The sequence below is a fragment of the Tenrec ecaudatus genome, chromosome 2 (assembly GCF_050624435.1).
Source record: "Tenrec ecaudatus isolate mTenEca1 chromosome 2, mTenEca1.hap1, whole genome shotgun sequence".
In the NCBI taxonomy this organism is placed as follows: domain Eukaryota; kingdom Metazoa; phylum Chordata; class Mammalia; order Afrosoricida; family Tenrecidae; genus Tenrec; species Tenrec ecaudatus.
Genome location: NC_134531.1, coordinates 213,938,126 through 213,957,553, shown reverse-complemented (window position 1 = coordinate 213,957,553; position 19,428 = coordinate 213,938,126). Strand labels below are relative to the sequence as shown.

The 19,428-nt window shown below is 44.1% G+C and overlaps 1 protein-coding gene across 1 annotated transcript in view; it reads right to left on the bottom strand.

Moving 5' to 3' along the window:
• DSCAM (DS cell adhesion molecule) overlaps positions 1–19,428 on the bottom strand; it is a 646,922-nt gene that overhangs the window by 51,770 nt on the left and 575,724 nt on the right. The window contains exons 26-27 of the mRNA XM_075542914.1: positions 18,233–18,523; positions 14,327–14,503 (exon numbers count right to left, since the gene is read on the bottom strand). Of these exons, the coding sequence (XP_075399029.1) occupies positions 14,327–14,503; positions 18,233–18,523 (468 nt within the window). The remainder of the gene's footprint in view (positions 1–14,326; positions 14,504–18,232; positions 18,524–19,428) is intronic.

The window sequence follows — 19,428 nt, the reverse complement described above, 5'->3', positions numbered from 1 at the left end:
CAGGAAATCCAGGGCAGATAAACCCTTTAGGACCAATAATGGGAGTAGCGATACCAAGAAGGTAAGGGGAAAGTGGTGGAAGAAAGGAGGAACTAATCAGAATTATTTATATATAACCCCCTCCCAGAGGGATCGACAACAGAAAAGTGGGTGAAGAGAGACAGCGGTTAGTGTAAGACATGCAAAAAAATTTTATAAGTGATTAAGGGTTCATGAGCGAGGGAGGGTGGAAAAAGGGGGAATGAGCTAATACCAAGGGCTCAAACAGAAAGAAAATGTTTTGAAAATGATGATGGCAACTATGTACCAATGCGCTAGACACATAAGATGGATGGATGGATTGTGATAAGAGATGTAAGAGTCCCCAATAAAATAATTTTTCAAGAAGTCAAAGGACGGTTTCCAATAGGTAAATCTGCTGCACATTAGAGTCTTGAAAAGCAAGGATGTTACTTTGAGGACAAAGGTGACCTTGACCTAGGCTATGATATTTTCCATGACCTCATATGCATATGGAAGTTGGACATTGAGTCTGGAAAACCAAAGAAGAATGGATGCATTTGAATTGCGGTGCTGGAGAAGAATGTTGACTGTATCAGGGTCTGCTCAAAGGGCAAACAAATCCTCCTGGGAAGAAGTACGGTCAGAGTGCTCTTTGGAGGTAAAGATGGCAAGACTTCATCTTACATATTCTAGACATGTTATCAGGAAACAAGTCCCTGGAAAAGGGATATCCTGTTTAGCCTAGTGGAGGGGCAACCCAAAAGAGGAGATCTCTCAACAATAAGGATACACCGTGGCTGCAAGCATGGGCGCAGGTATAGGAACAGCTGTGAGGATGGTGTAAGATCCTAAAGTGGTCCATTCTCTTGTGCACAGATCGGGTCGCCATGGGTCACAGCAGACTCGGGGGCACCTCTCAGAAAGTCTGAGGTGCTATGGAGCAGCTCTACCCTGTAATGTGGGCTCACTCTGAGTCAGGATGGACTCTGAAACAGTGAGTCTGGGTTTCTGCGGCCACCTAGGCAATTTGGTTTTTCATATTTGAAGATGCTCCAAAGTTACGCTTAAGGTTTCCAGGAGTTTCTTCCTCTGAAGTGGGGAGCCGAGGTCTTCTTTGTTGTCTGTTCTTAGTCTGGAAGCTCTATCTGGTGACTCTGCTGGCATTTAAAATACTGGTGACACAGCTTCCAGGATCCCAGCAACACGGAAGCCACCGCAGTATGGCAAAATGACAGACAAATAGTGTATTGGAAGAAGGAAGGCCAGAGTGCTCCCTAGAGGCTCCTTAGGATGGCAAGCCTTTGGCTTACATACCTTGGACCTACTGTCAGGAGAGACCAGTCCATGGAGAAAGGCATCATGCCCGGTAAAGTGGAGGGGTGGTGCAAAGGGGAAAGCCCTGGATGAAATGGACGGGCACAGTGGCTGCATTATGGAGTCAGGCACAGGAACAGTTGTGAGGCTGGTGCAGGACCGTGCAGTGTAGCCTTCCATTGTGTGGGTCACTGTGGGTCGGAGCCAGCTTGATGGCACGTAACAACCACACTAACGGCTAATTTGGACTCACCATGACCCTACATCATGTTTCCAAGGCTACAATTGTTTACAGGAACAGATGGCCTCCTCTTTCTCCTGACAAGTAGCTGGTGTGTTTGAACCACTGACCTTGAAATTAGCAGCCCAGTACTTACATACAATAAATGCCACATGGGCTCCTCCTATTAAAATTAAGGAATTAATTATAATTAATTAGGGGCTTTCTGATGACCTTTTCAAGCATATTGAGCCCATCTTTCTTTTGTCCTTTTTCCTTCCAACCTTTCCTCCCTCCCTTGTCTCCTCTTTCATTCCCATATTTCGTTCTCCCTCTCCCTTCTTTTCTTCCCTTCATCTAGGTACCTCCTCCTTTAACCCTTTCCCCCATCCTTGCTCCCTGCCTCCCTCTCTCCCTCTCTTTCTTTTTAATAATTCTTGTCCCACTTTTTTCCCAGTTCAAATAGCACTGTCAAAGAAAAGCGGATGTGAAGTGTCTCTTTTATTTGGGATCTCTTATTTTCGAAACATCTTCCCAAGCTTTGTTCTTCTTCTGCATCTAATACAGCTAATAGCAGCCACAATTGTCCCCTAATGTGAGGACTCAACCCCATGACACCTTCCCTAATGTACGCTTCCTGCCCATTCATTCTTTGTTCTGGGCTCTTTCTATCATATTTTGAGGTGGCAAATAATTAAGAAGGAGCATTCAAACAGTCAATATCGATTCAAATAATCGAATATTCAGTATCAAATAGTGATACTGGAATTTTGGAAGGAGAGAGTTTTAAAAGGACAAAATGCTCTCGCACCACTGAAACTGTCAAGAGGGTTAGAAAATTACAACTGGGGAGATGCATTTGATGCCTGGAAGATAACGGGCCATCAGAGAGCAGTTTCAATGCGGTGGTAGTTAAGCAGGATGGGACAGATGTGGAGTGGGGATAAAAGGGTATAAAGCGCAGGACATCATATTCTTTCAGGAACTCAGTGATCAAAAGAAGGTGAGAGGAGTTCAGTGGCTTGAAGACAGACAAGCTGGAAGGAATATATATTGAACTTCTACATTCTTTTGAATCACTCCTGCCATTAGAACCAGTCTTTTAAACCCATTTGCTCCATTTTTGTCGGCTAAAAGGCTAAATCACTCTCTCAGATAAAACCATTATCTCTTCCCATCACACCTGAAGAGATTAACCCAGCTGAACGGAAGATCCTTTGTCTGAGATATTGACTGTGGAAGCAGCTGGGCATTGCCTGGGGCAGCTGCTTTACAAGTCATTGCTGGGTGATCTCATGACTCACCCCATTAACCAGTTTTTAATCTCAGACCTATACCTAGATTTCCAGACCTATGACTAAACTTTAATATATGGTAAGAAGTACATAGTTTGTTATGATCTGTACATTTGTATGCCTTGGCATAGACAATAAAACACTCTCCAATATTCTCTACTTTGAGCCAAGATCCACCTGACATCAGCAATGACATTCCTTGTTCCACATTCTCTTCTGAGTCTGGCCTTCATTTCTGGCAGTTCCTAGTCAAGGTACTGCTGCAACAGCTATTGGATGGTAGCAACATTTTACTTGCATGTGATATCAATGACAATGTTCTATAATATGAGCATTCTGATGTATCTTCTTTCTTTGGAATAGGTACAAATAAGGATCTCTTATGATCAACTGGTCAAGTACCTGTCTTCCAAATTTCCAGACATAGACGAGTATGTGCTTCCAGTGCTTCATAAACTTGTTGAAACATTTCATTTGGCATTCCATCAATTTCTGGAGTCTCGTTTTTTGGCTAATGCTTTCAATGCACCTTGAACCACTTCTTTCAGTACCACTGGTTCTTGGTCATATGCTTCCTCCTGAAAAGGCGGAATGTTAGCACAGTGACTCAATGTATTTTTATTTTCTCTCGATGCTTCCTTCATCATTCATGTTTTTTACCCATAGAATCTTTCAAGATTGCAACACGAGGCTTGGATTTTTTTCCCTTGAGTTCTTGCAGTTTAAGATATACTGAATGTGTTCTTCCTTTTTGGTTTTCTAACTCTATATTTGTGCATATTTCATGATAATACTTTGTCTTTTCTAGCTGCCTTTCGAAATTTTCTGTTCAGCACTTTTACTTCATCATTTCTTCAATTTGCCTAAGCTACTCCATAATTAAGGGCAAGTTGCAGAGCCTCTTCTAACATCTATTTCGATCTTTTTCTCTTCTGTCTTTTAAATGAACTTTTGCTTTCTTCATGAATAATGTTCTTGATGTCCTCCCACAGATCATCAGGCCTTCTGTCATTCGTGTTCAATGTAAAAATCTGTTCTTGACATGTTCTCCAAATTCAGGTGGGATAGACTAAAGGTCTTATTTGGGCTTTCCTGGACTTGTTTTAATTTATTTTTCAGTTACAACCTGAACTTACATATGAGCAATCAATAATCTGTTACACAGTTGGCTTCTGGCCTAATTTAACCTGCTCATAATTATCTTTCCATTGTCTCTTCCCACAGATATCATCGATTTGAATTCCATTTGTTCCATGTGGAAGAGTCCAAGTGTAAAGTTACCTGTGTGTTGTTGCACAATGTTAGAGACACATGAGTAGTTTGTCTTGCAAAATTCTATCATGTGATTTTCCAGCTTCGTTTCTATCACCAAGACTACAGGAGGGGGCACCCTGCCCCCCCAAAAAAAGACAGAAGAAAGCTCCGCTGGGCAGAGCTTTCATAGTTTGCAATTTTCCTGCTAGGTGAGCATCAAGCAACTTGGTCTGAGTTAGTGCACCCAGTGGCATTGCCTGGGAAGGTTCTCTCTGGTCACAGTGAATTTTTTTGTAAAAGCAGTTTTGCTCAAAATTCATTTTTTTGTGATGGCCAATTTAAGAGAACAGCATGTGGCTGTAAAATTTTGTTTCCTGCTTTGGAAAAATGCTGCAGAAACTATCGGTGATGTTGTAAACAGCTTACAAGGACAACTTACAAAACTCGTGTATGAGTAGTTTCCTCATTTCAAGAAAGGTGAAATACCGATGGATGACAAACCTCATTCTGGATGTCCATCAACTTCTCTAATGGATGAAAATGTATTTGGAGTCTGTTCCACCAGGTCAGACTGTTAATCAACTTTCTTTCTATTTGGAGGTTCTGAAAAGATTGTGTAACAGTGTGTAACAAAAATCCTGATTTGTGGCAGACGGGGGACTGGCTTTGTTATCACGGCAATGCACCTGCTTACGCAGTCATCTCAGTGTGCCAGTTTTGGGGCAGAAAACAGCACGCCTCTTTTGTCCCACGAACCTCTGGCCTTGCTTGGTGTGACTTCTTTTTGTTTCCACAAATGAGGAGGGGCGTGAAAGAACAGTGATTTGATGACGTAGAAGAGGTGAAGAAAAAAAATGAGGGAGTTGCTATTAACCATCCAGAGTTTGAAAAATGTTTCCAAGAATGGAATCTCAGATTTGACAAATATAGTGTCATGAAGAGTACTTTGAAGGTGATAGCTTGTCTTGTAAAAAAATTTGAATACATAGCTTTGAAAAAAAAATTCCATTTTTTGTTCCTCTTTGTTTCCAACGTTTGCCTTGCAAATGCCAATAATTATTGATGCATCTTGATAGCTTTTTGATACATTTCTGACTGAAGACATTGGTAAAATTCTTCAATTTATTCATTACTCATATTAGTGATTAGAGCATAAATTTGAACAATAGTGTATTGATTAGCTTTCCTCATAGGCAGGTAGATAGAATCCTGTCACAGACAGTAGTGTACTTCAAGATAGATTTTCAACTGTCCTTTTGACAAGGAATGTCAAGCCATTGCTCTTGGATTGTTTCCTTCCCTGCATAGTGAATGCTATAGTTTTCTGTCTCAGAATGGCCAATGCCAGTCCATTTCAGCTCACAGATGCCTGGATATCAATCTTTATAAGTTCCCTTTCATTTCTGACCACTGTCTGTTTTCCTAGATTCATACTTCATACATTCCAGGTTTCAATTAATAGAACTTTGCAGCTGTTTCTTCTCATATTGAGTCATGTCCCAGCAGAAAATGAAGGTCCACACTGCTTGGCTTGATTCGTGTCATTAGGGTGGACTCAACTTCCTCAGCCATACTTTGTGTGCCTTGGTACTTTGGGTGCCTTGGTACTTTGGGTACCTTGGTACTTTGGGTACCTTGGTACTTTGTGTGCATTGGTACTTTGGGTGCCTTGGTACTTTGGGTGCCTTGGTACTTTGTGTGCATTGGTACTTTGTGTGCCTTGGTACTTTGTGTGCATTGGTACTTTGGGTGCCTTGGTACTTTGGGTGCATTGGTACTTTGGGTGCATTGGTACTTTGTGTGCCTTGGTACTTTGTGTACATTGGTACTTTGGGTGCCTTGGTACTTTGGGTGCCTTGATACTTTGGGTGCCTTGGTACTTTGGGTGCATTGGTACCTGCAGGGCTCATAATCAGGCACTTCTCTGCCATGTCCTACTTCAACCCATTAAGCCTTCACTATCTGACAACCACTCCATGCTAGCCATCTGGCTTGCAGTGGCTAATTCCTGCAAAGTGGACTGCCGGTTCTTCATAGTCTGGATGCTCTGCTAAACCTGTTCACCTTGGTGACCCTGTCGGTATTTGAAATACCACTGACATGGCTTCCAGCATCACAGCGACACACACACACACACACACACACACACACCACAGTATAGGCCAGTGTGTCGCCCCCATGCCACCAGTGTTAAACCACATTTCTATTGACCTGCTCAGTGACTCAGACACAGCCTGAGGCATATGAAAATGTTACAGAAAGGTTAGAACAAAGCAAAACAAAAGCACCACAAAGGCACTTTTTAGTACTTTTTTGTTAGTGCATGTTTCAATTGCTCAGTCCTAAGGAAAGCACCCAAGTTGGCTTCTGGGTATTCCAGCGTGGCCTTGCCCAGGCTCTGAGCTTTCTGTTGTGGGCCTTGCTTAGGTCATGAAGGAGCATGTCGATGATGTGCGGGAGGCAGAGTGCTAGACCTCATATGGTGCTGCTCTGCAAATCGGGAGGCTTAAGCTTCCTCGTGTTTATTTACAAAACAATTCCCACTCTGCCCCTCAAAATATATCGAAGTCATGGATCCTGTATCTGCCAATGTCACTTTATTTGGAAACAGGGTCTTTGCCAAGGTAATAAGGTTAAAATGAGGAAATACAAAGTAAGATGTGTTTGAAATCTATTGACTTATATCATTATCAGAATGGAAAACAAAAACACAGACATAGAGACCCAGAGGAGAAGACTGTGTGAAGATAGAGATTCAAGCAGCAGTTCTCAACCTGTGGGTTGCAACCCCTTTTGGGGTCAAACGACCCTTTCATAGGGGTCACCCAATTCATAATAGTAGTAAAATGTCAGTAATGAAGTCGCAACAAAAATAATGTTATGGTTGGGGGCTCACCACAACATGAGGAACTGTGTGAAAGGGTCACAGCAGTAGAAAGATTGAGAACCACTGGGTTGGAATGATGCATTCACAAGCTAAGAAATTCCCAGAACCACCAGAAAATGGAAGAGACAAGAAAATGTCTTCCTCAGAACCTTTGGAGGGGGCACAACCTGCCAATGCCTTGATTTTTGGACTTTTACTCTGCAGACTAGGATGTCAGTAAGGACAATCATTTTGATTTCTGGAGTTCTAGTTTGGTGAGATGAAATATCGGGGGTCCCTGGCACAAACCTACACTCAGTATCTATTTGGGATAGCAGATCTTGCCTCGTGGCCCTTCTTCTCATCAAAGACGAGCGTTTGAAATCTCCCTCCAACAATCTCTATTTGTCTCTGCCATTGAAGCTGTTCTCATAAAGAAGCTATTTTTGTAAGGGCTACAAACCTTTAGTTAGGCTTTTACAAGATCACGAAGAGGACTTTAGTTATCAGAATGCTCAAGTGAATAGTAGACTCCAAAGCCATGAGAGGCAATCCATCCACTGAAGAAAGCCTTTCCTTCTTGCGCTCTGAGAGAACTGCCAGTGCCAACACGGGCGAAACAGAGCCCCAGGCAGGGAAGAACTGCAGATCCGGGGCTAACACGAACTCTCTCCCTCCTGACTGCCCACTCTCGGTCTCCAGCTCCACTGGATGTCCTTGGGCCTGCTCTATCAATATCCCACGGTTCCTTGCTCCCCATTCTTCCATGCAGAAAGCCTTTTTCTAGTTATTTCTGCCACAGAAAGTTTGAAGATTTTGAAAGGATAATTCTATTAAGAAATGAAGGCAAAAGAAATACCAATGTCTTAAATGCCTCAAAGGACAGCCATGTGCCCCCAGTTTAACTACCGTTTGGTTATTTTTTCCTCTTGGCTATGCAACTTGTGGGGTGCCCACACCGTCTTGATTTACTGTAAGTCTTCTCTCTGTTGTTAAGTGTCACTGAGATCCTATACAAACAGTCCTGCCCCTGTGGATCCTTAAATTTCACTTGATCACTTGGTCTTCCGAGGGAGGGGAAGCTTGCGCTCATTTTCAGAGAAGCAGTGCAGCACTGTTAGCTGATACCAAGTTGACTCTGGCACCTGGTGGCCTATGTATACTCGAACGACGTGTTCCCCAGCTGACCAGTTCTGTGCCATCTGCAAGGTCATGGTCATCTTTGAGTGTATTCTGGTGACCTCGGTGTCAAACCATCTCATGAAGGCTTCTCTTGGTTTCCCTGATCCTCTATTTTACCAGCATCGAGTCCTTGTCTAGCAATTGGCCTTTCCTTCTTTGCTAATCTAAAGTGAGTGAGTACAAGTCTCACTCGTGAGCCTCGCTTCTAAGGAACATGCTGGTTGCATCTCTTCGATGTCTGATGTGTTCAGCCTAGCTGGAACATTACAGCAGAAGAAATGAAAGTGCTTTCCTCGTGATCCACTTTTTAAACTCAGGCAGCACCAGGAGCCCAGGTTTCTCTCTGGAAATGGTCTCCTGAATCTGACTGACTTTTATACATTCATCCATTTAAAAGCATGTTTAAAGTAATAAATGGATTTCTGTTCAAGGGAAAAGGGACATTTTATAACAGGAGCTTGGCCAGATTGTCTTTAACAGCTGGTTTTTGTCATTTGTTTAGCTGAAATCATTGGAGGTAGCTGTTTGACTTGGCACTACCAGGTGACTCACACTGGCTGTTGCCAACATGACCTTATACCCTCTTGGGTAAACTCACGCTAAAGGAGGAAGCTTTTAGAAATACTGAGGTCGATTTCTTGACACAAGAAACCAGATTTTCTAAGATTGGGCCTGCGGGGACTCTGGGCCCTGCTACTCACTTAGTCTATGAATTACTGCAAACCAAAGAATTACTGCAAACTAAATATGGCTTCTGCAGTCCTGGGCCAAGTTATAAAACCAACCCAAACCCACTGCCATGAAGTCAATTCTGACCATTTCCACTGAATAGGACAGAATAGAATTGTGTTCATCTTCACTGAAGCAGACTGCTCCCTCTTCCTCCCACAGAGGGTCTGGTGGTGTGAACTGCTGAGCAGATAACCACTGTGCCTTCTGAGCTCTTTGCATGAGGTTATGGATATTTTTTCAATGCACCATTTTCAGACAATTTAGCTTTTAAGAGGTCGCTGTGCTCTAAAATTAGTAAAGTGCTCAGGAAAGGAGAATATAGGTTGGCTAAAGTGTTTGAGTCCTATTTTCTTTCTTTCTTCTCTTTTTTTAAAAAATTTTTTATCTAAAACACACACATTTTATAGAATTTGCCTAGCTAGTTCTTGTCAATATGGTAAAACACACCTTATAGCTAATAAACATGTTAGTGGTTTCCAGTAACCCAACAATGCCCTCAAATTGACCTTTAATAGACATGCTAAAAATCTCGTATACAATATTTTCCAATAACTCAAACCATCTTATTCCCATTTGTTATTCTGAAGAGGGGTTACTTAGGCCACATTGACATGTTACTAGAAATGTCCTTTAATTTGGACAACCAAACTATTGTGTGAAGCAATTTTCTGTGTACAACCTGCAAATATGTTTGAACTCATTCCAGCGCAGGCACCGAATCTGCATCTTATGTGGGTCAGGTTGTAATTGGGTAATTCTCCTAATGAACTCTGGATTTGTAATAACGAAGTCACCCATTGCATTAAACACTATAACTGTAGCTTCTGGCCGAGTGAGGTGGAACTACTGTAGATTAAGTAAGATCTCAGTGGCCCCGCAGGGTTAAAAGGCAGGTCTTCCTGCAGCAAGGTCGGGCCCTGGGAGGACTCTCCCCTTACAACCAGCTTGCCTGCTTTGTCTTTTTAAGGCAGCATCCCTCACTGCTATAGAGAAGACGAGTCTGTACCTCCTCTGCTTCGCCTCGCCACCACCAGCGAGCCAGCTTCTATGGGGTGGAGTTTTACATATCTTTTTCTGTCTAGCCCGACACATGGCACTTGGCAGATAATAGGTGGTGTTTGGGGAAATTGAGTTTACCTTAATATGTCCCTCTAAACTTGCTGTTAAGCAGTTGACAATTAGGTCCCAAAGCCTTTGCAAGCTTGCTGCCCTCCCGTCAGACTCCTGCCTTGAAACGGCCTTAGTAAGCATCCACACAATGCCAGGCTTCTGCTTCCTGTGAACCAAGGCCTGCGACTTCTCTGGAATCCACAGCTCTCCAGCAGCTCCCCTGAATACATCCTCTCTGCCCCAGCATGGATCCACTTCCTGATGACAGCTGCATGTTGGCGCTATCTTTTCTCTGACACGAAGAAGAGAAAGCCGTGTCCAGGGAATGAGAGATCGTGCTTGCTGATGTGATGCATTGCTTTAAAAACATTTTCTTTAAACTGAGACTCACTATAAGACCAGAAGCAAGGATGCAAATAATAAAAATGCCTGCCCCAGGGTATTTTCTCGATGGAACCCGAGCAAAGCAATAACTAAATTACAAGGGACTTTTCAGAATGGAACTACAGCCTGCACAGGTCTTCTGGCAGTCCAACCCAAACGTAATGGTAAGACTCAGCAATATCTTTTAACTGGAAGTGTGCTGGGCAAAGAAAAGCAAGGTGAGTGGTGTCTAAGGCTTAAGGAGAGTAAGAAAATTAAAGGATTTGCCTTGGCAGGAAAGAGCAAAAGAAATGGCAGCTAGGAAACAAACAAACGAAACTAGATAGAATAGGCGGAAGGTGGTAATGTTCTGAAAATACACGACTTGTTTAACCCATATTCAGTCAAATTTTGTGATAGAGGCTTAAGTTTTTTTTTACTTTTTAATATGCCAGATTGACAATTGACAAGTTCCTAATTACAAGCAGTTCGACATAAGTGCATTAATATCATGACCACAATGTCCCTACAGTTCAGCTCATGACATCATGCTACCTGGGAAGCAGGGGCCATGTAAACGTCCAGTTGGTCTTTTTTGTGATGGTCATTCCCGCAGGGGCTCTGACCCAGTCTGCCCACATTGAATTCCTCAGTATCCTGAACTTGACATTTTATTTCAACTCATCCACTGCCACCTCCTCAATATACTGTGACTTATCCCACTTCCTCCAGTACTTTCCGTCTCTAGTCTGCTCTCTTTGTTAGCTATCTGAGCTCTGTCATGGGGGAAAGACTGCCTACCCATTTGATCTTAAATGCCCGATTCTTCTACCCCAAGGCTGGGTTCTGTTCCAGGCGTGAGGGGTGACCAATGGCTCTCGTCTATGGAGTCCCGCCAGCCTCCTTCCTACTAGTCTCTTTTCCGTGGTTGAGATTTGTTCCACGTTTTACCCCCATTCTCTTCAGGACCTTCTAATGTGGTTCTTAGCAGAGCAATTGGGAGTGGTAAGCAGACGCCATCTAGCTCTTCTGGCAAGCAGTATTATATTTTCGATTACTGTTTTGTTTCACTCTTAGGTAGTCTCCTTTTTGCTATTCACTTGGCATTTACATGGGATTGGTAAGGATCTTTGTTCTAGCATTCTTGCGTTCACTGCTACACATTCAGGTCTACCTTCTACAACAAACCTAGCGGTCACAAGATCCTTTCTTTGCTTCTTTGTATACCCGGCACCTAGCGCTATGATTTGGATAAAGTCACCACTCAATTACTGCCAAATTTAAGGAGAAATGATTAAGCTGATTTAAAAAAAGACTATATTTTAATGAGATAGATGAGCCATCTACATTCCTGGGTTGTAGACAGTACAAATGGAAGGGCTATTCTCGTATACAGATAGAGTGCAAAGTTCTTCGACTTTTCATTTGAGGGCAAAGGGAAAGAAAATTGAGAGTAGACTGTGTTAGATTTACACACACACACACACACGGAATGTGCTACGCTGAGTTACACAGATGAAACCAGATGACAATAATCCCATGTTTTCCTGCTCCAATTGGACTATGCCAAATGAAGTTTTTTTATAGAAGGTCTCAATATCTGTCCATCTTTCGCATCAGTGAGCTTGGGTGCCAGCACAGGCTTGCTTTAAAGAACTTGCTCCCCGACTTGCTCCTCCAATGGGATTTGGGAGAATATCTAGGACACTGCAAACCACACACACACACACACACACACACACACACACACACACACACACACACACATGCTCCAATGCAAAAGCCGAAAACCCAGCCCACTGCTGTGGAGCCATACTGGCTCATATTCTGGCAAAGAATGGCTGCATGGGGCTGTCTGGGCTGTGATCTTTATGGAAGCGATTGCTCCTGGAAGGGTTTGAATCACCAACCTTTAGAATAGTTAGTTGAGAGTAAACTATTACATTTTACAAAAAAGAAAAGAAAAGAAAAAGGCTTGGTTAAGCATCCTCATAGGTAAGGAGTGAAAGTCCACAGAACACTTCTGCCTCAGGTGTCCTCGCTCCGTCCTCAAATCAGCAAAGCAAGGAAAGTAAGCGCAGGTGGCCAGAAGCTGGAAATAGCCTCATCATGCAGAACTAGATAGAGCTGTACATTTTAATAATGGTGTCTGTTAACAATGGGTCTCATCTGGCTTATGTTCTCCATCTTCCATTAATCCCCCCACCCCGGCGCCCTGGCTCCACTTATGGTGAGGGAAATTCATACACCTCGCTGCAGCTCAAATTTCTAATTTAGGAAGCGGTGTATTTTCTGCTGCACAATGCTTTCCCAGTACCATAAACCTTCAATTTCTGATTCCAGGCAATGAAATAATTCTCATTTCCAGAGAGAATCAGCTAGGCCTTTCCTTGCAAAGGAAATTCTAATTGATGATCTTGCTGGAACAGCTGAAAAAAATCAAAGGGAATGGGATTGAAAACCCCACGGCAAAAACAACTTTCTCAGCCTACCAATAGGTGGGATTTAGGAAACAAGTAAAAGGTACTGTTTCATTCCACATCTGCTTCACTGAAATGGTAAAATTCCTATGACTTGTGCCTAAGGCTCTATGGAAGTTCTGGAGAAAACACAGGGACAAGGGAATAACAAGTGATCTAAAATTGGTGGTGAGGAGGGTGCAGGAGGTCTGGTAGGGCTTAATCAAGGGCAATGTAACCAAGAGGCATCACGGAAACCCAAATGAAGGCTGAACATCATAGTGGGACAAGAGGAAAGTAAAAGGAAGTAGAGGAAGGAACTAGGAAGCAAAGGGCATTTATAGAGGTCTAAATACAGGCATATACACATGTAAATTTATTTATTTATGACAAGGGAGAAATATATCTATGTGCATACATTTATAGGTTTAGTACCAAGGTAGCAGATGGACATTGGGCCTCGACTCACATACTCCCTAATGCAAGAACACTTTGTTCTATTAAACTGGCATTCCATGATGCTCATCTTTCCGACATTTTCATGGAAGACAAATTGGGTGTATCAGCAAATGTGGTGAAGAAAGCTGATGGTGCCCGGCTATCAAAAGATATATCATCTGGGGTCTTAAAGGCTTGAAGATAAACAAGCAGCCATCTAGCTGAGAAGCAACAAAGACCACATGGTAAAAGCACACTAGCCTGTGTGACCATGAGGTGTCGATAGGATCAGGTATCAGGCATCAAAGAACAAAAAATCATATAATTGTGAATGAGGGAGAGTGCTGAGTGGAGACCCAAAGCCCATCTGTAGGCAACTGGACATCCCCTTATGGTAGGGTCACGGGGAGGAGAAGAGCCAGTCAGGGTGCAGTATAGCACCAATGAAACATACAACTTTCCTCTAGTTCTTTAATGTTTCCTTCCCCCCACTATCTTGATTCCAATTCTACCTTAAAAATCTGACTAGACCAGAGGATGTACACTGATACACATCAGAGCTGGAAACACAGGGAATCCAGGACAGATAACTGCCTCAGGACCAATAATGAGAGTAGCGATACCAGGAGGGTAAGGGGAAGGTAGGGGAGAAAAGGGGAACTGATCACAATGATCTACATATAACCCCCTCCCTGGGGGATGGAAAACAGAAAAGTGGGTGAAGGGAGACGTCGGACAGTGTAAAACACGACAAAATAATAATTTATAAATTATCAAGGGTTCATGAGAGAAGGGTGGTGGGGAGGGAGGAGAAAACATGAGGAGCTGATAGCAAGGGGTCAAGTAGAAAGAAAATGTTTTGAGAATGATGATGGCAACAAATGTACAAATGTGCTCGACACAATGGCTATATGTATGGATTGTGAGAACAGCTGTATGAGCCCCCAATAGAATAATTAAAAATAAATTAGGTACTTTGAGGGATCTGGCTTGAAGAGGTTAAAATAATCCTTGCTGGGTTCAGCCTCCTGAGAGACGTCCCCATTGAATGCGAGTGGCAGTTTGCAGGAGTGGGCGAGTCCTCACTTACCTCTGAGCCTCTTCAGCCTCTGTTCCCTTCGCCGCCTCCGCACAACCAGCAACAGCACAAAGAGCAGCAAGACCCCGACCAAGATGCACGAAATGGTCACCAGCATCTTGAGCCCTTCGTTGGTGGTCAGCCCTTCTTCATTTTGGACAACTGACTTAATGAGTGGAGGGATTGTACCTGAAAACAGGGTCATGATGTTAGATGGCTATTAATGAAGAATAATGATGGAGTTTTTAGGAATGATGGGTTATAAAAATCGCGCTGGGTGAGCCAAAGGTTTCCGGGGTTATGAGCAATGAGAGAAACTCTTTATCTAGGTCCTCGCTAACCTATGTTCTCTTCCCTCTTTCTGCCCACACTTGGAATGCATTCCAAAGCTCAGTGAATTGGGATTTGCACAAAAAGGCATTTCTTTGGAAGGGACTCCATTGTGCAGGAACTTGGGAGCACAATGCCCAGACTAGGTGCTCCAAAAAAGTCATAATGCCTTTGCCCAGAATCAACTATGCTCTCGACATCAATGGAACAATTGATGGCGGCTGTTTGACAAATTGCACCTCCAAAGGGAACAATAGGCTTGGCCCGTGGGCAGGAGTAGACAGGTTGCCGAGAGAAGTTGCCATGGACAGATTTTATAGCACCTTAAAACCACTTGCCTTTTGCCTAGTCACCTTTGTTTTTTTAACCCAGGTGCAAGATGAAATCTTCTTTAAAAGCTGTTATTTTCAGGATGAAGAGCTACACAGAACCTGTCCAAGCAGAAGCATATCATCTCTAAGTGAACCGTTTGTTTCGTACGCATTGTCCAACAGGGCTATGGCATTCAGATTATTTAGTACTGCCAGGAAATTACCAAGTCGAGTGAACGCTAGCTCTTTTTAGCTCTCTTTTATCCAGAGACTGACTTCCAAAGGTACCAAGTTTTAACCACCAGCGTATTATTGTATAGGTTCAAGCATTTTAGCATCCTCCCATATGTAGGACACGTTATCCCACTGCATTTTCCATGTAAAATCAGGGCCATGAAGTCAGTGCTGGAGGAGAAGGAATGCAAAAATGATGTCATTTTCCCCAGAGCAAAGCTTGTCTTTATTTCGCATTGAGTACGCAGAGCAGAGATAATGAGGAGCCCTGGTCCCCTACACCAGGTGTTAAGCCTGAGATCAGTGCTCTTCCAACCTCCTGTGTTGACTGCTGGGCACTGCAGTCACAAATGTACAGATGTTTAGTTCAGAGGCATTACAGAGACCCAGGTGGGGATGGGTCTGCAGAGCAAAATAAAACAAAAGCAAAAAACTAAGGACAAGTGGGGAAACTGGGGCAAGGAAACAGTAGCACTATCCACGGACGTGGTCTGGCAGAAGAAAGAGCTTGATGTCCCACTAGTTATGGAGGTGTGGCTGATCGTCAAGGTTGGTTTTTCCCAATGAAAAGACAACTCGTCACGCAGATGCGGCAAATGAGATATTAAAGGTATGCAACCATGAGATTGGTCCAAAGACAGGCGCCATCTTTGTTCCAAGTGCAAATGTGTATTCTTATCTCTTGCCTTAATAAAACCGTGTGTGTGTGTGTGTGTGTACACTGCACTATTGGTTTTGGAAATAAATTCAAATGTGATTCATGTTTTCATGATGATCATCTATGATCCTGCATAGAATAAAAACATTATATATGTTTCAGAATGCAAACAGATTGAAAATTGATAAAGCACTCCCCCCACTCTCCAAAAAAGTTGTACTTTCCAATTGCGCACTTGAATAGTTTCTCATTGAATTTTTGGCCCACCCACAGATGTGCATATTTGGGCCATGTGCTCGCGTATCATACAGATTACAGGAAAACCAGAGCGTCAGAAAGAGACGCTCCATTTATGGAAACCAGTAATGTACAGAAACATATTTACCACCCCAGTGTGCAAAGGCTGTGGTGAACACTTTGTAGGGGCCCACGCCTTTATGGCAAAATGATGGAACAGCATTGGCAGGAGAAGCCGAGTCAAGAGCTGCCTGGAGGGGAGGACATTGGCAGCTACCCGTCCCACAGGCCGGGGACCTGGGCTGCTGTGCTTGGGAGAGACCTGAGAGGACAGGGGGGAGGGGGAGAGAATGGCCCTCACAGGAGATGGACATGGCCGGACACAGTGTACCAGGGGGAAAGAATCAGCTGTGGGCACACGAGCGCAGCCCAGGAGGAAGAAGCCAAATGGGAGTCAGCCTTACCCATTTCCTTGGGAATTTCAGAGGTTCTCGGGCTCAGAAGCATGCTTTTCCTAGGACACTACAGTGTATACTCCAAAGAGAGTCCTGCCAGGACTTTTAGGAAGCATGGTCCTAAATTCGTATTATTGGAGAGGGAGCCATCTGCCTTTAGCTTAATTGATTGTGAATTCGGTTTTAGTACTGACTGAGAGTGAATACAGTCTTGGGGTGTTTGCACAGGTGAAGATATTCTGGGCTAAGTCACTCTCACTGAGGGGTGAACACACAGGAGGTCCTGTAGAAAGCCAGCACCCAGCACACAGGGCTGGGTGCCCCGGCTCTCTCCTTTACCTCCGGAGGAGGGCACCTAATTCACTTGCTGTCACTCCCCGGGGGAAAAGCCACTGCAAAGCTCTGATTGTCAGTGTCCACAGGCTACTAGTTAGGGTCTGCTACGGTTCTCCACTTGATGGTAGTAGTTTTGTTTGGGGCCTTTTAAAGCCCCCTAGTCACAAGAGGGCAAGAGATTCTGCAGTGTTGATGGCATAACGATTTCAATAATGTAATTCCAGTCAACTAAATAGGAACCCTGGTGGCACTGTCGGGTAAGTGTTAGATTGCTCTAACCACAAGGTTGGTGGTTCAAGTCCTCAGGTGCTCCGAGGGAGAAGGATGGGGCTCTCTGCTCCCATAAAGACTTAGAGCTTCAGGAACCCTACGTAGGTTTGGTATGGATTGCAATCAACTCAATGGCAGTGGCTTGGTTTTCCTTGGTGGTTCAATGTCAAGTGACATCTAACTTGCCATTTAGAAAGTACATGAAAACTGTGTGAGTGCATCTATAAACCCTTGAACATGTGCCTGTGTGTACACGTATGGTGTGCATGTGTGTGTACATACAGTGTGCATGTATGAATGTTGTATATGCATGTAGTACATGTATACATTAACATTGTATACACTGAATATAGTGCGTATTCAATGAATATGGGTATCTGAGTGTGTATTTAAGTCTTGCATGTACGTGTGTGCCTGTGTGTTCTTGTGTGTATTATGAAGATTGTGCTTCTGTGGGCATGTGTTGTGCACATGTACAGAGTGCATGTATTTTTATGAACGCCTGTATTTGGCAGTGTATATATGTGCTACACCCAGGTGTATATATGTGTCCTACATGTGACTGTGTGTTTTCATGGGTTGGGGGTACATGTATGCACACATGTGTCGGTGGAAATACTTCAACGCATTATCTATCGGTGCCCCAGACTAACCTGACCTCCTTTACCATGGAAAAGTGTTTTTGCACATGCAGTTTAAGGGCTTAATGAGAGCAAAAAAGAAAGTTGTTATGTGGATTGGGATGGGGTGGGAAAGGGTGGGAGAAAACAAAGGCACTGTTAGCGCACCGTCGTCAACAAGGGCACAGGGCCACCAGGCAAAGCATCCTTCGCCCTCCAAGAAATATTCAGAGTTCCTCATGATATTCCCTAAGGCCCTCATGCTCTTATTTCTCGACACACAGTGACGGGCAGTCGCATGGCCACCTGGGGGGCTTGCACTAAAGAGCCCCATGCCAACTAGCACAGTCTGTGGACAGTGGTCACCCCCTCCAAGGATGAGTGGTAATGTGGAAGGGGCAGGGCAGGGAAGGCATGCACATTTCCTCTTGGGTGTGAGCAGGGAGGCTACAAAGTCGGCCACTTACTGCCATCGTAGTTGAGTGTGGCGAAGTTGGCCTGCTTCTCCGCACAGCCGGCGCTATTACACACCCGCATTTGCAGCTCGTACCAGGTGGCCTCCTGCAGGTCATACAGGATGTACGACTTGGAGAGAGAGGTCCGCTGAGCTGTTGTCCAAACGGTGGTGCCGAAGGGTCTGTACTCCAGCGTGAACGAGGTGATGGGGCAGCCGCCGTCATTCCACCCGATGAGATTCAGGCGCACGCGCGTGGTGTTGATGCTGGCAAAGAGTTCTTGCTCCTTTGAAAACTGGGGCTCTGCGGGAGGAGGCAGGTTCATGGGATACATGAGTGAAAACTGAAAAACCATCCATACATTTCCCTTCGGGATTTCTCAACCTGGAAGTCAGTCCATGTCTAATCTAGTCTCACAGGCCACTGCTAACAGGGATGTGATTGATCTCACCATAGCGATCTAGATGTGTGAGGGAAAAGTGGGCGAGGAGAGGTTCTCTGGGTTCCGTGGAGGTTCTGTGGTAGAATTCTTACCTGCCAGGAAGGAGATTCAGGTTTGATTCCCAGATAATGCATCGCATCAGTCACTACCCATCTGTCCCTGGAGGCTTGAGTGTTGCTACAAAGCTATACAGGTCGTGGTGGTGCTCCCAGACTACAACTAATTAACAAACACAAAAAAGACCCTGCTACTCTACTTCTGTAAATCGGCCAATAAACCCCTGTGGATGACAGTGGCCCAATTCTTTTGCCTATGAGATCACTGTGAGTTAGGATTCAACTCCATAGCGGGTACAGCAACAACAAAAGAATTTATCGTTGAGTGTCCATAAGAGTCAATGATTTTAATATGGGCTATTGGTTCTCACGGAGCAATATGCTGGGGTAACCTGTTTATCTTTCCATTCTGATAGACCCGAGTCGTGAGAAAACAAAGAGTTAGGTTTGGGAACTGCCAACAGGCAGCCCTTGTATCCACATTCTTGACGCTGGACCTTGCAGAGCTGGGTAGTTTCTGGATCAATCAACCCCGACCACGTAAAATCCTTACCACTTGACATCCCAAACTCAGGGACCGACCCAAGAAATGAGATCTCCACCTGACTTCTTGATCTCCTATCACCTGCAGCTGTTCCTCCCGGTCAAATTTCAGAGTGAAGGGACCTCCCAAGAACTTGTCTTCAACTCCCCACTACACTCACACCGCT